Raw genomic sequence first — 19463 nt, forward strand, 5'->3', positions numbered from 1 at the left:
GCTATTATATAAAATAGATGTACAAAGTCACAACGCATCACAACGGGATTTTGTCAGTAAAACCAGTAAATACAGTGTGCGAACAGTGTCTATGAGTTGGTAGTAGCTTAGATATGAACACAATGCCTCATTCTCACCACCCATTCTTCTCATTATCATCTGTTTATAGTTGGTTGCTTCATTGACTACAGGTCCAAGCCTAATGCTATTTCTTGCACATGAACTTCATTAGAAAAATGTCAAACATTTAATCACTATACTTCGCGAAAATAGCGAAAATAGCTGATCTACAGCTTGTGACGTGAGCTGGTACAGTATGAGCTATGTTTGCTATTACTGCAGAAACTAGGGACACCAGGTGGAAAGAGCTCAGACACATTCATGCAACTATGGGCATAGTACTGCACTGCACAAGCATGCAACACACCTACAGTACATACAGTAGGGAGAACATTCCTAATTTCATATGCATATAGATCAAAATGAGATATGCCTCTGCAAGAGCTACTGTACAGTACAGTCACTGTGAGCCGGCTTCATGATCTGCCATTTCTGTAAAAAAATAAAAATAAAATTGACCATTGGAGTGAATGGAGATGATGCAAATCTCTCTTATTATGGCTCCAGGCGTAACTAATGTCTCCTTTTTCTACCCATGCAGACGCCCAAATGTACCCATTTCGCAGTGGCTATTATGATAGGTAAACACAGCTGGAGGTAATAACATTAATTGTGGTTTCTTTGTTTCATTTAGGTGTTACTTTGTACCAACATGGACAGCTTCTGTACAGTAAACTTAAAAACACAATTACATTATGACACTTGGCTGTGCACTTGTCTATCTATCTATCAACAAAACCTCTGTCTGTCTGTGTGTCCACTCCAGTATATAAATCACAAACTCAGGCGCCACCCAACCGAACAGCCCTATGATTGGGAGGTGTGCAGTGCCGGGTGCATGGCAAATCGATTGAACCAACTGTTTCTGGGAACCAAATAAACAGGGATATCTGTATCCGTCTGTCTGCCAGTCTACGGAGGACACACCAAATCTCTGTGTTTCGAGCGGGCTTCCTTGATTGGCCAACCCGACCCCGCCGTCAATATAACTGATTGGCTGACCTTTGTGTCACTTTTGTACCACTACGCCAATATAAGTGTAAGTGTGTGCAATGGCACCGAAAGTATGGGATTTGTGCACTTGGATGAAGGGAGCCACACAGTGAACAGAAGTGGCGGCGTGTAGCAAAAGACATCACACGTGGAGCTCAGCTGACAACTGGTACAACAAGTACATCAGATAACAGGAGTACCCCAACTTGCATCATTCGGTCTAGTAGGCATATAAAATCACACCCATGTGAAGTGAGGGGCGCTCTTATATCATCATATATCATCATGACGCAAAATAAACACTGTCTATTTGCTCAGACACTATAATGTAAAATTGTCCATTCATTGTCAATGGGAATTTAATGTTTGTGTAGGACAAAGTTTGTGGACACACACCAAAAGCTTAGGATATAAGCAGTATGGCAGTAAGACGGTTATATCCTATGTGAGGGCGAGAAGCGACAAGGTCGCGTGCACGCTTACGTCTGGGTAATGGCAGACTCTTGGGCGAGCACTGGCGCTTTGGCGTGGGGGGTCAGATCAACAAATGGAATGAATTTTGTACTGGCCACATTTATATAATATGTGTGGTGGGGCTCACCACCGAGGAAAGTAGTCTGTCTAATGACCAAAACCGTCTTTGTATTGGTGAGTAGCGAAAACGTTCTTGTTATTTTAGAAGTGTCGAGAGGCTGGTCTGCATTTCATGCGAGGGCATTTGGGCTATGGACCAGAGCTACGTCCAATAGTGAACTGAAAATACCCCTTCTTTCCAGCCAGTGTGTATATAAATGGTTCTCCCCTCCATCATGGCTCTATCCCAGCTCCCACGTCACTGAACTCCCCAGACACAGCTGTGGTTTTTGGGGGGTTTCTCCTCTCTTTGCTCAGAGGCCCAGGGTGTGGTGCTAGCATAAAACTTGGCAACATCGAAATGGTTATCACTTGGTCTCACACAAAACTATTTCAAAGACGGCTGTTCTCTTTGGAAAATGCCATTTTGAAGTTGGAAATGGGTCAGAAAAAAGAATACTGCATGCGTTTCCAGTGGAGGAACCAAAGACGAATTCTGCGTGCGCTTGACAGCCGCAATTGGCAGAAAATTGTTTGCGACTTTCCGCTTCATCTCTTCCACTTATCTCGTAATCCCTCATTTATTTATAAGCGTGCATCGTGGATTGTAAAATGACCTAAAACTGTCATAATGCTTTCAGCCAGGCAGTAAGTACTACTGACTTTGTGGTACAGAACATGAATATCAGAATTCACCACCATTATAATGAACTCCAATCTGTCTGCATAAACTCTAGGTCAATTTATACAAACCCTACATAGTCTCATACCACTAACACAACTTGGAACACATTAAAGACAAGAGTTTACACATAAGATTGTCTTTACAGACAGACAGACAAATCAGAGTATTCATTTGTCCAAGCAAAAAAAAAAAAAAAAGTATATATATATATATATATATATATATATATATATATATATATATAAAGAAGGAACCTGAATGTGTGAAGATATACTGTAATCAAACTTTGTTGAAGTTAATGCAGAATTGAGTACACAACTTAATATAACTGCACACGCGCACACACAGTGCTCCTGTAGATCAATACAGAGTACAAAGTAAGAGGATGAATGGAGAGACAGGGTTGCCTGCCAGTAATGGAAAAGCTCACTTTCTGCCTCATACATCTAGTCATGTTAAATGGCCATAAGTGTAATTCCAGTCAGCGAGACTGGAGAGGCCCTCTCTATAGCCTCCATACCACAGACAGTGAGGAGACGCCAGGCCAACACACACACACACACACACACACACACACACACACACACACACACACACACACACAAAACACACACACACACACACACACACTGCTCTAATACCAACAACTTAAACAGAAAAGAAAAGAGGTCACACAGCTCGTAGTCACTGTAATGGCGATTTCATCTTTAGCAGAACCTTTTGTTTTGACTCGCAACAGAACAAAGAAAGGCGGATACCATAGTCGTGCACTCCAAAGGAATTTATTGAAAAGTCCAGTCCCTTATTTCCATCCAAACACAGAATCCTCCTCCTGAGCTTCTCCCAAAAGGCATATATCCACTTGAAAATAATGACTGGCTTAACCAGTATCAAAAAACGATAACAAAACACGATTCCTTGGCTTTACTTTCCGAACTGTTTACGGTCAAAAACTTGTATCGTTCCACACTTCCACTGTTGCATCAACTACATGTTTCATTCACCTTTTTCTCTATCTGACGTCACTGCCTTAAGGCACATGCGCAGTAGCTGTTATATCGCTCACAATACTGCAACAAACAACTAATGTTAATAAACAAACCAAAATAACAAAAAGCAAATACTGATAATAATAAACAAAAATGCAACAAAGTTACAAATCACTCAACATGGCTCTAGGTCAGCTTTGGCTCCTACATTTCCGGCCCCTAATTGGAAGACAAAAAGGCTGACAATTATTTAAACATTAACACAAAGAGAGCCAAATACACCGTTGTTCTGTTCACTTCAAACATAAAATAAAACATTTTTCAACTGAGTGTCCATGTCACATTATTCAAGAATGTATTTTCTTTTTTTTGTCTCTTTAAGAGTCCGTTTCACACACAAGGCATAGCTTATCAACTGGTCTTTCTAAAATGTTTGTCTTTGTTTTGACCAGCACTCTTCTAACAAGTCCCTTTGAGTCCGGAATGGTCTGAGTGACCCTTCCTAAGAGCCAAGAGTTCCGTGGGGCTGAGTCATCAACGATCATGACAACATCTCCAGCTTTGAGATTTTGCCTGACTTGTGTCCATTTTTGCCGCTCCTGCTGGAGAGGTAAGTATTCGCGTAGCCACCGCTTCCAAAACAGTTCTGCTAAGTACTGCACCTGTTTCCATCTGCGACGTGAATACAGGTCATCTTTTTCAAACAGTCCTGGTGGAAGTAGTGGTTCTCTTTTTAATAGTAGCAGGTGATTAGGGGTTAAGGCCTCAAGGTCATTTGAGTCGTCGGATGACTTTGTGATTGGCCTGTCATTAATTATGGCCTCCACTTCACAGAATAGTGTTTGGAGAGCTTCATCATCAACAACCTGCTCCTTTAGCACAGATTTCAGTATTTTTCTCACTGACCGGATCTGCCTTTCCCAGATCCCTCCAAAGTGTGAGCCAGCCGGCGGGTTAAAAATCCACTGTATTCCTTTTTGACGGAGTGAATCTTGAATCTTCGTTTGGTTCCAGCTTTGTATTGCTTCACGAAGCTCCCGTTCAGCAGCAACAAGATTGGTGCCGTTATCAGACCGCATCACGGCTGGATGGCCTCTCCTGCACACAAACCGCCGGATTGCATTCAAGCAGGAGTCGGTGTCCAGTGTGTGCGCCACCTCTATGTGCACTGCTCTCGTCGTTAGGCAAGTGAACAAAACACCATACCTTTTTACATTGGCTCGTCCTCTCTTGACTAAAAAAGGCCCAAAATAGTCCACACCAACATTCGTAAATGGTGGTTTGTCTGGTTGTAGTCTATCTTTTGGCAGGTCAGCCATCTTTTGTTCTCCTCTCTTGGCGTTAATTTTCCTACAGATGACACAGCTTGACAGGAATTTCCTTACTGTGGAATTTGCAGAAGGAATCCAGAACTTCTGGCGTAGCCGTGACAGCATGTAGCTCCTCCCACAGTGGCCTATCTTCTCGTGAATATCCTGCAAAATCAGAGAGGTGATGTGCAGATCCTTTGGGATGATAGCTGGGTGCTTAGACTCTGCTGGCATAGCAGACTTGCTGAGGCGACCTCCAACTCGTAGGATCCCGTCTAGAAGCATGGGATCTAGCTTATGTATAGGGCTACTCCTCTTCAGGTTGTGTGTTCCCTTTTTCAATGTTGAAATCTCTTCATGATACCGTTGGTTTTGACTGAAACGAATGATTTCTGCCTCTGCCTTTTGTAGATCTTCAACAGTTAAGTTTCCTTTGTCAACTTTTGCCTTGTAGGCCTGCATATGTTGTGCCACTGTAGTTTTCTGTGTGTCTGGATCAGTTTGGGAGTCTTTGCTTGCTGCTTGTAACTCTTTCCTTTTCTTACTCAGGTCCTTGAGTAACTCCTTGAAATTAAGCATCCACGCTACTGCCTTTTTTAGTTTGTACCACTTGGAGTAGTAGCTGAACAGCTTGTTCACAGCGTTTGTTTGCTCAGTTATGTGTGTGAGGTTTGCAGTGACTGTTTTCCTCACCTCCACATCATCCTCTTCAACCCCAGAATTATGAAATCTGGCTGGCCACTGACTTTCAGGTTCCCACAAGAATGATGGTGCCTGAATCCAGCTCTGGTGACTCATCAATCTTTTTGCCGTGAGCCCCCTAGAAGCACAGTCCGCTGGGTTGTCCACGGTGTTGATATACCTCCACTGAGACCGCTTGGTTGTGTTTCGAATGGTGGAAATCCGATTAGCAACAAAAGTCTTGAATCTCAGTGTGTCACTTGCTATGTACTTCAATACAGTAGTGCTGTCTGTCCAAAATGTTGACTCTCGCAGTTTGAGTTGCAGCTCCTTCCTTATCATCTTGTCGATGTTCACAGCCACAACTGCTGCTGCCAACTCCATCCGAGGGATTGTCATTTGCTTCAAGGGTGCTACCCTCGACTTTCCTAGTAGAAATGCACAGTGAACATCACCTTGAGCGTTTGTCACCCTGAGGTGTGAGACTGTTCCGTATCCACTCTCGCTTGCGTCTGAGAAATGGTGGATCTGAGCTGTCATAATGGCACCAAAATCAACAGGCTTAACGCACCTGCTCACAGAGAAAGTAGCCAGTTGATGTAAGTCTTTCAGCCATTCAAACCACATCTGGGACAGCTTCTCTGGGATGGGCTCGTCCCATGCAAGCTTCTCTTTGCTCAGCTGCTGCATGAGACACTTTGCAGGAAGAATGAATGGAGAGAGGAAACCTAGTGGGTCATATATGGAACTCACAGTTGACAGGATTCCTCTTCTTGTGACTGGTTTGTCTTTTACATTAATCCTGAACATGAACGTGTCCGACTCTATGCACCACAGCACCCCGAGTGCTCTTTCAATCGGCAACACATCTTGACTTAAGTCCACGTTTCTCACATCCTTAGCTCTGTCATTTTCTGGTATAGTTGCAAGAAAATCACGACTGTTGCTTGTCCATTTAGTCAAGTTGAATCCTCCTGAGGCACATAGCGCTTTGAGGTCCTTGTACAGAGCAATGGCTTGACTATCACTGCTGACTGATGTCAAACAGTCATCTATGTAGAAATTATTGAGCACTGTATCCACAGCCTCCTGTGAAGACTTGCTTCTGTTTTCCTCTGCAGTCCTTTTTAGTGCGAAGTTAGCACAACTCGGAGACGACGTTGCGCCAAACACATGCACAGTCATCTGGTAATCAACCATTTCTTGTCCAGTGTCTCCGTCGGGCCACCAGAGGAAGCGAAATAGGTTGGCATCGCCGTCAGGAACCCTCACCTGGTGATACATGGCTTCAATATCCGCCATAACAGCGATATTCTCTTGTCTGAACCGCAGCAAAACTCCTATTAGGGAGTTTGCCAAGTCTGGACCCTGAAGAAGCTCGTCATTCAATGAGGTCCCTTGGAAACGAGCAGCGCAGTCATACACCACGCGTAGTTTCTTCTTTTGAGGGTGGTAGACTCCGTGATGTGGGACATACCACACTTTTCCATCCTGCTTGCTTAGCTTGTCCTCCGGTACTCTGACTGCATAGCCTTTGCTAATCATGTCACTCATGAAAGCATTGTACTCCTGTTGGAATCCAGGATTTTTACAGAGTTTTCGTTTAAGGGTTAGTGCTCTTTGCACAGCAGCGCTCCGATTATTTGGCATAATGGCAGCTGCATTCTTCTTCGGAAGTCCAATGTAGTGGTGCCCTTGCGCATGGTATGTGAACCGTGTGTCCATTGAAGATGTGGAGCAGCTGCTAGTACAGCAGTTCAATCAGGATTTTCCTGAGCGTATGTGTGATGAGAAGCAAGAAATGTCACAAGAAGATAAACAATTCATGGACTCTGTGACAACCTCTGCATACCATGCGCAAGGGCACCACTACATTGGACTTCCGAAGAAGAATGCAGCTGCCATTATGCCAAATAATCGGAGCGCTGCTGTGCAAAGAGCACTAACCCTTAAACGAAAACTCTGTAAAAATCCTGGATTCCAACAGGAGTACAATGCTTTCATGAGTGACATGATTAGCAAAGGCTATGCAGTCAGAGTACCGGAGGACAAGCTAAGCAAGCAGGATGCAATTGTTGAAATGTTGAAATACAGTCAGAAAGACATGGATCAAGCCATTGCGTTGGTTCAGACGGTGGCAAATGAAAAAGATAAGCAATGGAAAGCAAAATATGACAAGCTTTTTGCAGAATCGGAGGACAAGAAGAGAATCGTTTCTGAACTCGAGAGCTCAAGTGCAAAGATGAGATCTACACAAGAGAGAGACCGCCAGAAGATGGAAACAAGCCTCAAGGAGGCCTTGAGGGAGGCCTTGCAGGAGAAGGAACAAGTGCAAACCGAGCTGAGTAACTTGGAGAGGTCTTTCTCTGAAGTCTTAAAGAGACTGGACAAATATAAGGAGGTCATTGTAGGTTGCAGAAAGAATGAAGAAACTCTGAAAGCATGCGGTCAGGATGCCCTGGCCAGGATCAAAAAGGAGGAGCAGCGCTATCAGACACTGAAAGCCCATGCCGAGGAGAAAATTGAGATGGCAAATAAACAGATTTTTGAGGGTGGTAGACTCCGTGATGTGGGACATACCACACTTTTCCATCCTGCTTGCTTAGCTTGTCCTCCGGTACTCTGACTGCATAGCCTTTGCTAATCATGTCACTCATGAAAGCATTGTACTCCTGTTGGAATCCAGGATTTTTACAGAGTTTTCGTTTAAGGGTTAGTGCTCTTTGCACAGCAGCGCTCCGATTATTTGGCATAATGGCAGCTGCATTCTTCTTCGGAAGTCCAATGTAGTGGTGCCCTTGCGCATGGTATGCAGAGGTTGTCACAGAGTCCATGAATTGTTTATCTTCTTGTGACATTTCTTGCTTCTCATCACACATACGCTCAGGAAAATCCTGATTGAACTGCTGTACTAGCAGCTGCTCCACATCTTCAATGGACACACGGTTCACTGTGACCTGCGTACATGCATCACTTTCTGTGTCAGTGTCTGTATGTTCCTTGAGTGGTCCATTGACTATCCATCCTAGTGCTGTTTTAACAGCATACGGCCCATTGTCCCTGCTGTTAATCACTTGCCATGGTTCTAATGCTTTGTGGATGTTGGTTCCAATGAGAAGTCCCACGTCGGCATTGATGGTAGGTAAAGTGACTTCACTGAGATATGGCCACTTTTCAATGTCTTTCTGTGATGGAATATTCCTCCTTGTCACAGGAATGCTCTTTTGAGTGAAGACCTTGGGTAAGTCTATGAAGTTGTTGCTTTGGAGCCCGCTAACTTCCATGTCAGTAAGTATATAACTTTCCACCCGTACTTTAGAACTCATGGTGGTCAAGTCAAGTTCTGTGCGTCTTCCTTGTATGTTCAACTGGCTTGCTAGTTTGTTGGTACAAAAGGTAGCAGAGCTGCCAGGATCCATGAACGCGTAGGTCTCAACTATCTTGCTGCCTTTCTTTAACTTGACCTGGACTGGTACTATAGCAAGAATGAGGTCATCTCCGGCCCCAGTACAGGCACTAGTTTCACTGTTAATTGCCACCATTGCACTGGTTATTGTGGTGTGCTCTGTGGTGCCATCTTCCTCATTTTCTTCATCCATGTTTTCCTTGTCAGGCCTCTCTTGTCTTGAAAAGTGTAGCATGCTGGGGTGTTTCAGTGAACAGACTTGGCATGTCATTCGTTTTTTGCAGATAGAACTGCGGTGACCTTTAGTAAGACAACCAAAACACAGTCCTGCTTTCATGAGAAACTCTATTTTGTCTTTGTGTGTTTTGTCTCTCATCTTAAAACACTCTTCCAGAGTGTGATTTTTCTCACAACACAAACATGGTTTAGTGAAGGCACTGACAGGTGCTTTAGCTTCAGCCCTTGACTTTGGTGCATTAATATGCTCTTTCTCAACTGTAGCAATGCTGGTTGCAAAGCTACGTCCCTTATTTACTTCTTTCTTTATTCCATATCCGGATCCTTGTTTTCCTTTTTCTTTCTTTTCACTTGTGGCAGCATCCATTAGATCTCCAAAGAGTGGGTCCATGATGAGTTTAGCTTGCCGATCTACGAACATGACTAGGTCAGCAAATCTGGCTCTGCGACCCCTGTTTTCTTGGATGTCAAATGCAAAGCCCCTCCACTTCTCTCTGACTTTGTACGGCAACTTTGAGATTATGACTCTCATGTTTGTTGGATTGTCAAGCTCGTCCATAAACTTGATGTCCTCCATCGTGTTGCGACAGCTCAGAAGAAATAGTGCGAAGGTGCTTAGCGCTTTTCCGTCTTCTGACCTGATTTGAGGCCACTTGAATGCCTTTTCTATTAGTGATGAAGCTATTTTAAGCTCATTTCCATAACGATCATGAAGCAGTCGCAGTGCCTCACTGTATCCACGACTTGCTGTCATGTGCTGGCAACTCTTTACCAGGTCCCTTGGTTCTTCTCTAGTGTACTGCTCCAGGAAGTACAATTTGTCTTCATTGCTCTCAGCTCTGGAGTCAATAGCATGTTCAAAAGCTCTTATAAATGTTAAGAACTCAAGTGGATCTCCATGAAATAGAGGAATGTCTCTCTGTGGCAAGCGGGACAATTGTTGGTTCTTCACAAGGAGCTCTGTGATATCAGTCTGTCGTTGCATCACTCTGTACAACTCACTTGTGTCGTTATGCTGTGTTGTCGGCTTTACAGTAGGTGAAAACGTAATATTCTGTTGTGTGTTAGGCACCTTGCGCTTTACTGCAGGTGTGAATAGCATGCTATCGGGCTTAAGCTTAGATCCTGAGGAAACATACTCACTCTTAACATGGCTTTGTGTTCCTGCAGTATGCAATGCACTTGTCATGGCTCGTGCATAGTCATTCATGCCGTCACGTTGTTCATGTGCTTCATTTTTTTTGAACACTTTTATTTTAGCAGCAGATACAGCCAATGCTGTTTCCAGCTCCAGCCGCTCTTTATCAGCACGTATCTGCGCTTCTTTCTGCTCCAACGCTTGCATTTCCTTCAGTGACGCTGCTTTTGCAATGAGCTCTGCTTCATTTGCCTCCTCTTTCAGGCGTGCTGAAGCTGCCGATGAAGCAACAGACCTTCCAGACCTTCCAGACCGTCCAGAACCAGCCTCGCTCCTCCTCTTTGTCTGTGACACGTTTGAAATACTGTCATTGGGTGCCACATCTTTGACACTAGTTTGCCTGAGTTCCAAATGCAGTTTTGTATCCTGAACCCACTGATATGTAGTTTGAATGAACTCTTGACAACACTGTAATTTGGGCATAAACCAGCTCACTTGGTCTGCCTGCGTTTCCTCTTCATTTAAATAATACAGCACATTACTGTTGGCTTCCTTGAACTCTTCAACAAGCTTTTTGTACTGTTTCATCTCACCTTGTTCAATCTCCTGCGCATAGGCATCAGAGACCATGTGAGACTCCATGTAGTTCGATTTTGCAGTCAGCAGTCTTAATTTGCCTCTCCGTGCATTTATACACTGCTGCAATCTCTCCTCAGGGTTGTCTGCGGACAACTGCGACATCCTGTGGTCAAACTCGGGAACTACACCATTGGCGTCCTTTTCTTGTTGCGTCATTTTCTTTGATGACGGTTGTGACCACGCTAGAAATATGTCAACGTTGATTCTACTTCACCGTGGCACTTTCAAGTTTCAGGAACACTTCAGCTTATATTTCCACTGTGGGGTCACTTCCACCACAGCACACGTCAGTTCCAATGAACAGTTGATGCATCAACTGTCTTTCCGTTTTTGGGAACAGGCTAATTCCTGGATCTTACAATTCCATTGCACGGACTTTTGCACCTTCCATACAGGGTGGGGTGGGCTAATTCCTGGATTTCTTTTAGTCCATCGCACATTCCTTATGACATGTTCCGCAGAGAACGAAGTTTTTGACTTGATGTAATGGCGATTTCATCTTTAGCAGAACCTTTTGTTTTGACTCGCAACAGAACAAAGAAAGGCGGATACCATAGTCGTGCACTCCAAAGGAATTTATTGAAAAGTCCAGTCCCTTATTTCCATCCAAACACAGAATCCTCCTCCTGAGCTTCTCCCAAAAGGCATATATCCACTTGAAAATAATGACTGGCTTAACCAGTATCAAAAAACGATAACAAAACACGATTCCTTGGCTTTACTTTCCGAACTGTTTACGGTCAAAAACTTGTATCGTTCCACACTTCCACTGTTGCATCAACTACATGTTTCATTCACCTTTTTCTCTATCTGACGTCACTGCCTTAAGGCACATGCGCAGTAGCTGTTATATCGCTCACAATACTGCAACAAACAACTAATGTTAATAAACAAACCAAAATAACAAAAAGCAAATACTGATAATAATAAACAAAAATGCAACAAAGTTACAAATCACTCAACATGGCTCTAGGTCAGCTTTGGCTCCTACAGTCACGATGCAATACTTTTTTTTAAGACTACCAACGTTTTGACAAAAAAAATGGTTGCCAACAACTACCTGAACTTTGAAACATTCCTGTGTGGTATAATATTCTCATTTGTTCTATACTCAAGACAATAATGTACGTGATTGACATGGTCTGTAGTTGGCCCTCCTCCTTCCCCCTACACACAAAATCTCTTTGCCGAAAATAGCCGATTGAGGGGGGAGGAGGGAAGAGGAGAAATGAGCATGTTTTAACAACCACCCAGAGGTCATGTGTGACATCACCTTCTACACAGCATGTTGGAACTCATTATAGCATTAGCTTGCTTTGAAAATGGACAAATATGCGCACGCACGCACGCACATGTACATGCACACACACAGACATGCATGCACACACGTGCACATATTCCTACACATAATGTACAACACTAACACTATAGAGCTAATTTTGAACTTACCCAAATACCCACGCAGACTTTTCTTTACACCCACAAACGTACAGACTAAGCCTTAACAATATTTTCTCTCCTAGCCATCATAATCAGCCTTAACATGTTATTCTGACTTTCTGCAACACACGTGGTACAGTGTCACAAAGGTGATCGCTGTCCTGTCTCCATGGAGTTCCATTCGAGTTCATATTCTTATTATGGGCTGCTGCATGCCTGCAGCAGCAGCAATGGGGCTAAAGTGACATGGTCTGCTGGCCTGGATGTACGTTGTGTTATGGAAAACCAGTCCAGTGGAAGGGGTCAGGTCCTCATCAGCTCTGATGTGTGTTTACTTTCTCACAGGGAGCCACTAGGGACAGACAGGCCATGTCTGGGGTCCCAGAAGAAGTGTGGGAAAAGAAAACTTGCGGACAGGAATAGCGAAAGTGAGTGATTACTTTGCACAGCATGTTTATCAATGTTGGTGATTTTTTTTGTCTGTATGCCCTCCCTCTCCCTGCAAGGGTTTGTCTGTGGATGTTCGAAGATCCACTGAGAGCCGATAAGCATTGTCGATTGCCCACTAGAGAAAATATCCTAAAAGGGGTTGTGTGTGTGTGTGTGTGTGTGTGTGTAATGACAACATGCAGCTTATCTTGTAAGCCAAGGGACCAGGCGTCATGCTAACGGGTGGCGGTACTCAGAAGAGTAACGGTGAGAGATATCATCAGCATAGCACGCACAAAGAGAACAAGAAAGTGACACTGACACAACAAAAGCACAAGTTACTGACCATATACATTTGACGTACAGTACGTTAAATGCATTGAAGGTTGTGACAGTCAGTAAAGTAGTGAACAAGAGAGGAATCATTGGAAGGTGCATTGCAGTGACTCACCCTTCACCAGCAGTGGTCTCCACTAATGGGTTCCTGTAAGAGGCACTATTGATGACTAACACAGGCCAAGACATCAATAGCCCTTGAGTCAGTAGCGGCTAATAGGCCTTAAGCACCAGGTGGTTCTCTATATTAGACCTCACCATAGCAGACCTTAATCTCCTGCTCAAAGTACTCTCATATAGCTTTGATATACTGTACAAGGGAAGGGATAGTGTTTGATGCACCCTCCTTTCTCATGCAGCCAACAGTGAGGTCTTTTTGGGGAGTATTTTAGAAGGAGGCGTAGTTACACATTTGGGTACTATATACCCAGAAAAAACACGTGCTCTCAAACGTGCTTTGGCAGCAGGTGTGGGGTGAGTGTTAACTGTGTTACCCACTTGGATAACTTGGAAATATAAACAGTCAACTGCCACAGCGTTGAGCTGTAGCTTTAGTATTAGTTGAAGTCGATATTCTGAATATAACCAGTCTCAAAGTAATTGCGTGATTAACTTGAATGTTAAGTTAATCACTTGACATTCAAGCTTTCAATGTCTTTTACTGTACCTTATCACCTGTGGATAATTTAAAAGCTTTACATGCATACCGGTAACTCCACTATTCTGAACCAAGATAATATTAAAGTTGGATTTGTCAGCTGTTGTGACAGGAGAAGGATGCTCAATGGAATTCAACCATGATGAGACTATCACCTAAATCCTGCATTATCTGCACCACACTGATTGGTAGACGTATACCAGGTATACCAATAGAACACACATTTGCTGCTTTATTTGTTTTCCTTTTCCCTTTTATATAGGCTATATGTATACATGTTTGTACACATTACTGTAGGACTGTAGGTTGACATTAACCCATTTCCACCCCTCCTAACCCATTAGCCACAGCCCACAGAGGCCACTGTGCAAAACAGCAAAAGGGCAAAACATTTTAAATAATTAAATAATTCCAGGCCAGCTCCATCTTAACTGTAGTTAATTTAATTAGGCTAACTTAATCTTCAGAGTGAAAAGTCTATCAATATGTAGGATCAGATGAAAATCATGGAATGAGTCATACTCATAATACAGACATAGAGACACAGAGCGACTATAGCGAGATATCTCCCAAATCCGATCTATAGACCTATAGTTCCTCTCGGTGGTCACGCGTGAGCATTACACCCATTGACTGACTGAACTACGGCTGTCACAAAACTACAATTCCCAAGTTGTCCTCACTGCCTCTGACTTGATCTGACTGTCAACAGTGTATAACCAGCGCTGTCACTCTGCGATCATCATCATCATCTGTCTGTGTGTCGGTATATAAACGGTAGCCTATTCAATCCGTGCACATGATCAATGCTGATGACTTTTAGAAGATGAGGCTGCAGTCAATTCTTGTTACACTGTTGTTGACAGTGGCACTCGCCTATTACATTTACGTCCCGTTACCTGATGCCATCCAGGAACCATGGAAGTTGATGCTGCTGGATGCCGGATTCCGCACACTTACGCACGTGGTAAGGCTTGAATAATTTGTTGGTATGCTATTAAACGTAGGCCTATTAAGTGATGTGTGTGAGCCACCAGATGTATACGCAGCAGGTGAGCATTACTACAGACGAGCTGTTAACTAACTAACGTGTTATTATCTCCACAGTCAGGCATGTCAGGCATGTCATTATTTGCAAATGTGTCTACACATTTGCAAATAATGACATGCTGTAATTAACTACTGCATAATTACATTGTTAAAATGTGTGAGAGGCAAGGTACACCTCAAACATGAACATCAGTCACGGTTTTGTAACGAGGAATTGACAAGGCTGGAATTCATGTATTTATTCCCTGAGATAAGCAAGTGATAGCATTAAGTGACGTGTCAAAATATTAATACAATAAATAAAAAAAATTAAGAAATTTGTAAAGTATAATTTATATTGTGTGTGTGTGTGTGTGTGTGTGTGTGTGTGGGGGGGGGGGGGGGGGGGGGGAGGTGTACACTAGCATTGTGTTAAAATATGTCACAGGTCGACAAGGGATGCTTTTTTAAACAAATGTATTTTGCCTTGGGGCTATGGACCAGACTAGTAAATAGAATAACAAGCCTCAAAACAGGTTTAAAGGTAGCAGCTCTGTTTATATAGCCTATACTCTCTACAAACAGTTCCACACCTTGCTTTCAAAAACCGGAACCTTGCCCTATACCTATAGGCTCTATGCCTAGGTCTAGGGAGGTTAACACCCTCTCTCTTAATATTCTTTGTAATTGAACCACAGCAGCAAATGAATAATCACAGTGAAGCACAATGGAGCTTTATGTGTATTATCCAAAGTTTGCATGCTGCATAACATAGCCCTATGGATTGCGTAGCAGTGAAAGTCACATCCGGACCACCAAGAGTCCAAGACTTGCTCGAGTTAACCTTGACCTTGTTATTGACTTCTGTACTTGTAGCTTCAGGCAAGGTAGCCTACATTTATTTAGTGCTTTTCTAGGGTAATCTTATCATGCCCATATCAGTTATAACTTAAGTCACTTTAGCTATATGGCCGGGTAAGCAGAAGACTAAGCCAGGTTTCCACTTTCCACTACCATGTGTGGTCACTGGTGTAGTGTGGTGTGGTGTGGTCACTGGTGTAGTGTGGTGTGGTCAGTGCCTTCACTGCCGTGTGGTGCTAAAGCTGTAGTCGTAACCGTAATATCATGCATTTATATTGAACTCTTACTCAATTCATTTAGGATTGTCAACCTGTCAGAGGCATCTTCAATCACAGCAGGTGTCTGTCTACTCTAGAGTCTCTAGTACTTATTTCTCTCTCTCTCTTGCAGTTGCTGTCTCTTTGTGTGCTTGTGTGTGCACTGCAGACAATGAACTTTGCACTAATTTCGCCATCTCCTGGCCTTTACCCTGCATGGCTGTGCATGTTGCACACTTATTTATAACTCTATGGTTGCACATAGTTCTATGGGTGAAAGCCAACAACAGCAACGATCTGTTACTAAACAATAGTTCCCTCAACCAGTTGTACACAGTTGGCACTGGCAGCATCGTATGACAAAGTATACATCAAGCCTTACTGGGTGAGGGGGAATGGCTCATTGACGGTGGCGAGTGGTTTTGGTTGACTGGGCCGGGGGCTACGCTTACTGAGAGGTTGTCTGGCTGGCTGTAAGGTGGTCTGTGGCCTCATTATGACACAGACCACCTTACAGCTGTGTCCACTAGTGGCCCTGTGTTGACACTACCTGTGGGACAGGGAAGCGACTGGGTTAGATTGAGACACTACGAAACAGAGAAAGAAACACACTGATGCAACAGTACAGACTTTACTGGGTGAGACTGTTAGTTTGTGTCTAGTATTGCAAGTGACGGTGCCGAAATAATGTCCAGGGGGAATGCTGAAATAGTTAAATGGATGGTGAAATTTGTCAACAGCACCCGCCACCCGTCAGCCTGCTGATGAAGTGAATATTTTAAGCAGCACCTCAGAAGGCCATGGCCAACATTGCCATTTATTTTGGCACTGTGTCTTCAAAAACATGTGTGGCCTTGATGCACCACCCGCACTGCCACAGTGTCCCAGTTAATTTTACTTTCACCTCTGTCACTACCCAGGGTCACAAGACAAGGCAGCTTCCTTAAGTTTGTCGCTTTATTCCTCCAAGTCAAGGGAATAACAATTTGAAAGCATCACAATAATAGTTTACACAGGAGAGCAGATGGCTCTCCACTGTCCGGACAGAGGCTTCAGTGTTTGTGGAGATGACTGATTTAACCTGTTGTGCCTTGATCAAGTCCATGCACAACAGGTGCGCAGCCACACCCAGCTCTGAGTCCAGTTCTAGTTTGACTCAGGCCAGGTGTGACTGCTTAAATCAGTCATCCTCCCTCTCACAACCTCTTTCCTGTTTTTAGATCTATCTTTAAATCCAGCTCAAGGACTGTTGACAGACACCAAGCATATACTACTACAACTATAAAGACAGTTTTAAAAATCAGAGCCGTCTGAACTGAGTGGTGCTGTGTGTGTGTGTGTGTGTGTGTGTGTGTGTGTGTGTGTGTGTGTGTGTGTGTGAGAGAGAGAGGCTGCTCAACTTCTCACAAATGGATGGCACAAGGCCTACAGTATAGTATACAGTACATCATTACATGTCATGCTGCACAGTCAATACGGCATACATTGATTCTCTCTCTCTTTCTCTCGCTCTCTCTAGTCTCTTGCGTTACAGTGGCTGGGTTTGGGCCATCACATCCATCTGCTCAAAGCTTCCACAGAAGGCTTAGAGTCACTGGGGAAGCTGATGGAGGGCACCTCCGTGTTTCCCAGTGATGTGAGGGTCACCGACACTGCATTCGACAGCGTGCCAGTGCGCATTTATGAGCCCCCCGTGGGAGGGGAGGACCAACTGAGGAGGGCAGTGCTGTTTCTTCATGGAGGAGGATGGTCCCTGGGCAGTGCCAGTGAGTATAACAAATAGTCCATCTGCAAGCTCACAATGCATTGTAACTTGCCATTTATAATATATTATATGTGCAATGTAACTTAACACAATAAAAATAAATACAAAAATGTTTTTCAACTTCCTTTTTTAACCAACATCTGCCTTTCCATCCCTCTATTCAATTGCCCTCTCATCCCGACCATCCCGAAAAAAACATTGACCCCCCCCCCCCCTTTCTCTCTGTCTGTCTGTCATAGAGGAGGGGGCGTATGACTCGATTACTCGGCTGATGTCAGATCAGCTGAATGCCGTGGTTGTCTCTGTTGAGTAAGTATATCATATACCGTACAACTCATCTGCTGTAAAGCTTAATTTAAGTACCACATAAATGGAAATACGTCATTTTTAGCAAGCGACGCACACAGTGCCTGTAATATGCATTCTTGCATGTGAATCGGTGTGTTTTTAGGTATCGTCTGTATCCAGATGTCCAGTTCCCCACGCAGTACCTAGACTGCCTCTCTGCAGCCAAACACTTCCTGTCCCCGGAGGTTTTGGCTGGTTACTCAGTGGACCCCCAGCGGGTGGCCGTGTCAGGGGACAGTGCCGGGGGGAACCTGGCTGCTGCCATTGCACAGGAGGTAGGCCTATACTGTACAAGCGCACGCCCTGAAACTAGGGTTGGGATGCGGATCCAGAGAAACCGGATCCAACATTGAGGAACCAGAATCCATTTGGAAACGTTTCCAGAAACGGTCACGCCGAGTGTACAAATGGAACGGGCCCAACTTTTAGGATTCCGAACCAATTCATTTTCAGTGGAAACACTGTTAACTGGTTCACAATTAAATGGAACAAAAGAACGGAACCGGTTCTGGAATGGTTAAAATCCTAAAGGATCCCATTCCCAACCCTACCTGAAACATGCGTTAAAGCCTATCCTAGTATTTTATCTGGCTCTTAACCGTCATAGACCCTCCCCCCCCCCTTCTACCCTGTTTTTCATGTCATACTCCACTGTGACAGTGAGATAAAATGCCCTCAAGAATATCAATGTCAGTGTATACATAATAGTAATGATAGGCAGGTTGCAACAAATGCTTTGTGCTTTTGCCAAAAGCCTTGTGCTGTTTTACACATCCTCTTGCTATGTTTGAGTACAACACTTAACACGTTCACATCCACAGACACACGTACTGTACACACACACACACACACACACACACACACACACACACACACACACACACACACACACACACACACACACACACACACACACACACACACACACACACACACACACACACACACACACACACACACACACACACACTATAAAGGCGTATATGCTCTGTTAACTTTTCAAGTTCAATTCAATTACCTTCAAAAGCTGTGAGCACAAATAATCTGACGCACGTAGTATCAGTTGTAACACTTTACTTGATGTAAAGGCTAAAAATACAGGTGGTAAAAAATGTCTTAGTAAGGTTACATGGTGTGTGATAACATGTGTGGTAGAAAAGATATGTGCTCTCTCTACTTCAACTTCACAGCTTCTGACAAGCTCAAACAGTAGCAGGAGGACAGGAGATAATCACAAACATTCAATCAAGAACTCACCAATCTAAGCAAGGCAGTAAAAAGAGTTCTCTGCTGCACTAATTATCATGAGATCAAACACTGCTGCATAGAATAGGCACAATCAAGCAATTAAGGTCATCATAACATGACCTCATAAAGTGGCTCCTCCACAGTAGTAAGAACATAAAGGCTTATCTAATCACCGATCCTACTCCTCCTCAGATCTCAACAGATGACAGTGTGAGTGTCAAGTTCAGTGTCCAGGCGTTGATATACCCCGTGCTCCAGGCTCTGGACTTCCACACTCCGTCCTACCAGCAGAACCATGCTGTGCCCATCCTTCTGCGGTCA

The 19463-nt window shown here is 43.8% G+C and overlaps 2 protein-coding genes across 2 annotated transcripts in view; one reads left to right on the forward strand and one right to left on the reverse strand.

The window, feature by feature from the left end:
* The window catches only part of ppp2r3a (protein phosphatase 2, regulatory subunit B'', alpha), a 129959-nt gene that overhangs the window by 102796 nt on the left and 7700 nt on the right, over positions 1–19463 (reverse strand). The window lies entirely within an intron of this gene.
* Positions 14404–19463, forward strand: part of nceh1a (neutral cholesterol ester hydrolase 1a) — an 8108-nt gene continuing 3048 nt past the window's right edge. Inside the window, exons 1-5 of the mRNA XM_080783099.1 lie at positions 14404–14601; positions 17301–17547; positions 17786–17855; positions 17998–18169; positions 19335–19463. The exon at positions 19335–19463 is cut by the window's right edge and continues 3048 nt beyond it. Of these exons, the coding sequence (XP_080639225.1) occupies positions 14461–14601; positions 17301–17547; positions 17786–17855; positions 17998–18169; positions 19335–19463 (759 nt within the window). The 5' untranslated portion in view covers positions 14404–14460. The remainder of the gene's footprint in view (positions 14602–17300; positions 17548–17785; positions 17856–17997; positions 18170–19334) is intronic.

This window comes from Protomyctophum bolini, assembly GCF_963924005.1.
Source record: "Protomyctophum bolini genome assembly, chromosome: 15".
In the NCBI taxonomy this organism is placed as follows: Eukaryota; Metazoa; Chordata; class Actinopteri; order Myctophiformes; family Myctophidae; genus Protomyctophum; species Protomyctophum bolini.